This window comes from Hydra viridissima, unplaced genomic scaffold, assembly GCF_058129835.1.
Source record: "Hydra viridissima isolate aposymbiotic clone 2 unplaced genomic scaffold, HvirCarnegie_v1 scaffold_10, whole genome shotgun sequence".
Lineage (NCBI taxonomy): Eukaryota > Metazoa > Cnidaria > Hydrozoa > Anthoathecata > Hydridae > Hydra > Hydra viridissima.
The window spans coordinates 9,864,667-9,869,713 of NW_028324309.1; the positions used below are offsets into that span (position 1 = coordinate 9,864,667).

Here is a 5,047-nt window from a genome sequence, read left to right on the forward strand (position 1 = left end):
AATTTTTAAAACGACATTAGAAAATCGATTTCAGATAAAAAGTTTACAATTTTTTATGTTTACTTGTCGCGCGGTTTAAATATTAAAAAAATTAAAATTAGCAATAACAGTGCATAACCATCTATTCTACATGCCTCCAGAAAGTGATTCCATTTTGCCGAATTCTAATTGAAATAGTTTCTTCAGTTTAACAGCACTTTAAAACAGGCAAGAATTTTTCGACGTGTCCACTTGTTTAGTGCGTACCGAACGGAGGCTATATGTCAACTGATGTCCAGGCCAGCCTAGAGCAGGTATATTCATACCCTATTCGGAATTTTGTTCTAGGACTATCTGTAAACAAGATCTGAACGTAAAAAGACGAAAATTTAAAACTGAAAAATTTGACTTTAAGCCACGAAATTGGGATTTCGTCCCACTGTGCAACGTATAGTTAAAATCAAAACCATACTTACCACAAACAAAATAGTTACCATAGTTACCACAAAATGTATAAAGTAGTGAAACAATCATAGCTACCGAGAGAAATTTTGGGCCCTGGGGAAGTTTTCTTAAGGGGCCCTCATTATGATTAATTATATACCCAGGACCAATAGAAGCGTGCTCTAGTCATTGAAAATTAAAAATGAAAGTTAAATCTTTTAAAAGTCAAAACTATTTAAATCTTTTAAAAATGATTTTAAAAAAATTGTTTGTAGATACACGGGGCCCCGTGAACCTTCCCCGTCCATCCTCCTCTCTCGGCGGCCATGGAAACAACTAGTAAATATCAAATTGTTGTAGCAAGAAAATCAACAAACTTTTCATCAAAAACTTATTCAAATGCTTATTCGACTTCAACACATGAAAACACAGTCATGACATGCACAAGTGAAAAATATACCTATATAATGGTTCATTGTAGTTTATTGGGTAACACCAATATATAAATATATATAGGTGTTACCCAATAAACTACAGCATTATAAAATAAACTTGCAGAAAATGATAAATGTCACTAAATGTTTGCAATCAAATAGCACATATAAAAATGTACAAGAAACGTTTTAAAATATTGTACTGTTTGGCCTAAGTTAACCTTAAGATTCAGAAAATTCGACCTTAAGTTATATTGTTTCACTTACAACAAAATACAACAAAATTCTCTTCTAAAAATATTTTTCACAATGATATACACTGGCGTGCAAACTTTCCGGCTAGTAATTTTTCGTACTCTAGTTTTTTTTTTAAAAAGCCAACGATTTTTAGTCATTATAAGATATTAGTATAAGAGATAGGAAACAAAATAATATAGTAAAAGAATATTATATAGGTTTGTGAATGTAATTACTACTGTAAATAGTATACTTGCTTGTGCAAAAGTTTCTGAAAAAAAGAGTTTCTTTTCTTACTCTTACGAATAATAACATGTTAATAATCGTTAAAGTCGCTTACTTAATTACCCCATTTCAAAATTCTCACGAAGTCCTAATATTTCTTGAAGTAACCTTAAAACAATTTTGGTTTGAAGTTTACATAGATCATTTGTTGAACGCAACAACAGTAATTCCGCTCTTTGTGTTGGTCATTAATTGAGTTTACTTAATGACATCATAATCGGCTGAACAAATTTTTTTTGTAAAGATATGAAAGATAAATCAAAGTAAATTATAAGCGTTGAGAAAAAATATAAAGAAAACAAAATGCGTTGTGTAAAAATTTATCAGAAAATTATGTATAAATTTATTATACTCTCTCTATTGGTTGGTGGAGTGAAATGTTTCGTTGAAACAAATGGAGCTGGGCACGACGGTGAATTTTTTTTTACAAAATTGAGCCTAACATATAACAAATATAAAGATAGAAATTTAATGTGCGATCATTTTTATCCAGGATGAAGTGTTAGTTCCCAATTAAAGGGAAACTCAAATAATCTCAACTCTAAAGAATTGTTTGCATTAAGCACAGAAATAAAGTTACCACTCAGGGCTATAAAATCAGCTGATTGTAGAGTTTATCTTTTAAATTTTTACAACTAAATTGTTATTATGCAAATGTAAATAGATATGTCACCTTCAAAATATGTTACCTTCAAAATATGTCACTTTTAAAATATGTTATCTATATTATAACAAGTTTCTTTTTAACTGGAAGAATGTATAAAGTAATTGAAAAAATCATTTAAAAGCTTCAAAAAGTGAACTTAACAAATTGGTACTCGTAAAGTTAACTTTCACAATATTTTCAATTCGTACACGATGTTTTCAATTGATAAACGATGTTTTCAATTGATCCACAAATTGTATACTTTCAGTCGCCTGCTTTTTTTTCCTTTACCTCATTTTATTCTTAAAATCTTATTTCATATTTAGTTAAGAAGGTATTTCAAAAAACAGTAATTTTTTAAAGATATGGTAAAATAAATTGATAATTTTTTTTTACAGGGCCAACTGTTATAACTGATGAAATGAGGCTTCACAACGACTTATTTTACAATCGAACGCGAACCGTATTTCCTTTATTAAATGGTTCACTCACCGTGAATTTTGGCCTCTCATTAGTTTCAGTTGTAGATATTGATATTGCAAATGAGGCAGTTGTGATAAACGTTAATGTTCGACAAGTAATGGGTTCTTTATGTTGAGTTCTTATTACATACTGTATTTAAATATTTAAAAGACCAGAATGACAAATTTTAACTTTAGAAATGGAATAATCCTTTGTTAACCTGGAAAAAAGAAGACTATAACAATATTTCGCAAATCAATGTCAGGTCGGAACTGGTTTGGACACCTGACATTTTTGTTTTTTACAAGTATAAAACGTTTTTGTGTTTTCCTTTTTTTAACAGATTTTCTTTTTGTATTTATCGCATTTTTAAAAGTTTAAAGCATCTCACTATATTTTTTGAAATTAATAAATCAAAATATTTTTTTATTAATATAGCATAGAAGAAGACAAGAGCTACAACGGTCTTTTAGACACTTTTAAGACCTTTATTATTGTATCAAATGACGGCTCACACCTGTGGAATGCTCCGGTCACGTTTCGAATGAGTTGTACAATGAATGTTAAAGACTTTCCTTTTGAGACGCAAACCTGCCCTATGCAATTCAGCAGTTTAACTTACATGTCACAGAAAGTAGATCTGGTCCCTAGTTTAGTGGACATGAAGTTATATTCCCGTGAGATTTTTTGCTATTTTTAAAAAAAAATTATTTTAAGTTTATTGTTGTGTTCAAAGTTAAGCTAGCAGCATCTAAATTATACTGCTTTATTGAATTGGTTATTTAAATTTTAGCAAGCGCTGAATGGTCATTCATTTCAATGGAAGGAAAAGGCGAGCCTAAAATTTATCCTCATTCCACGATACCGTACGTAGATGTCACTTACACACTTGTAATGAAGCGAAAACCGCTTTATATTATCCTGAACTTAGTGCTTCCGAATATGATTTTTGTTTTCTTAACTGTGCTCGTTTTCGTCCTTCCAGTTTATAAAGGTATAATTTAAATGGAACATTATGTTGTTTTGTTGTATTACTTTATTGTTGCTTTATTTAAAATAAAACATTCTTTAAGGTTGAGTGAGAAAAGCAAGGCAATCTCTCTTTTTTTTTAGGTCAACGAACACCTTATGTTGTAACAATCGTTCTTGCAATTGTTTGGTTTCTTGTGTCTTCTATAAACACTATGACAAGTGGATCGGAAGGTGTTCCTTTATTTTCGTGGTTTATAACCCTTAGTTTGGTGGTTGTGGTATTTCTGATGTTCTGTTTATGTTATTCGTCTGCTTGCTATTATGCGGACGCGAACTTATCACAGCTTCCGTTGTGGATTCGATACTTTGTGTTAGGAATTTTGGCAAAACATTTTGGTATAAACTCACAAAGAATCATACCTCAATGGCGAAAGAGGTTAGAAATACTGAAAATGCAAGAAATTTTACAAAACAAACAGTGTTTTGAAAAACCATTTTTTAACGAATTGAGTAACAAACCAGGTCTTTTGTGGTCTCCAAATCCTACATCAAACCTTCATGAATTATTCCAAGGTTTAGGAAAATCAAATCTTAAAGAATTGCACACAAGAATCGATGATGTTCTTTATCATATGGTCGAAAAAGATAATGCAGAATGGCTTCAGACTGAATGGAGAATTGTATCATCGGTTTTAGATCGACTCTTTCTATATACATTTTTGAGTACTCTCAGCATTATTGTATTTGGATGCTGTATCCGCATAGTATATATTCCTTAAATAGATCTAAAGTAATTCAATATAAATTGTTCGTTATTTTGAGCTGCAGTATTTTATGGGTAAACATCACTGATCAAATGTATAAACAGACAAAAGTTTAAAATATAATTCCTAACCATTTCCTCTTTAATAAAATAAAAATTATATTTGACTGAAAAAATCAATCTTTTGGTACTCTTATTTCAAGAGTTATTGCACCAAATCACGACAAAGGATGATGTACATGTTTCAGCTCTTATTACTTAATAATGGCAAGCCCAAAAATTTACAGACAAAGAATGCGATAATTTCAATGAATTTTTCGTTAACATCAAGAGTGAATTTCAACCTTGAATCGTTTTGCACATGAAATTTATTTATCGTCAAGTACATTGAAAACGATCATTGAAACGGCGAGTGATTTGAGTATAAACTCATTATTAAAATAATTAAAGAGGGTTGTTAATTTTACACAAATCCAAAAATTAAAACATGAAATGTGAGCATGATGGCTTTCTTCGAAGAATAATTTCAATTTTTACAATTAAGTTGGGATACTATGATACAAGTTTAGTGATTTACATTTTTAAATCTCAAAGTTGAACTATTTAAATAAAGATTTATTAGAATGATTTATTCAATGTAAGCACTTAACAAAGCACTTGCCATTAAATCGCAACAACATCAGTGTGAATTTTGAGTGAGTTTTTGAATGTTGAGATAGTTTGCGGATTTTTTGCTATTTGAGAACCTTCATGAAGATCCCCTTATTTCCTTATTTTAAAATGCTTCATGAAAATTGAAGCAAATTAAATAAATTAGTTAAAAAA

The 5,047-nt window shown here is 30.0% G+C and overlaps 1 protein-coding gene across 1 annotated transcript; it reads left to right on the top strand.

Moving 5' to 3' along the window:
- The first annotated feature begins 1,607 nt into the window (after window positions 1–1,607).
- LOC145181845 (neuronal acetylcholine receptor subunit beta-3-like) lies at window positions 1,608–4,908 on the top strand. Its single transcript, XM_080057022.2, has 6 exons — window positions 1,608–1,791; window positions 2,424–2,602; window positions 2,685–2,794; window positions 2,926–3,164; window positions 3,281–3,481; window positions 3,601–4,908. Exons 1-6 carry the CDS (start codon window positions 1,683–1,685, stop codon window positions 4,236–4,238), a joined length of 1,476 nt encoding a protein of 491 aa, XP_079913148.2. The 5' UTR covers window positions 1,608–1,682; the 3' UTR covers window positions 4,239–4,908.
- The last annotated feature ends 139 nt before the right edge of the window (window positions 4,909–5,047 follow it).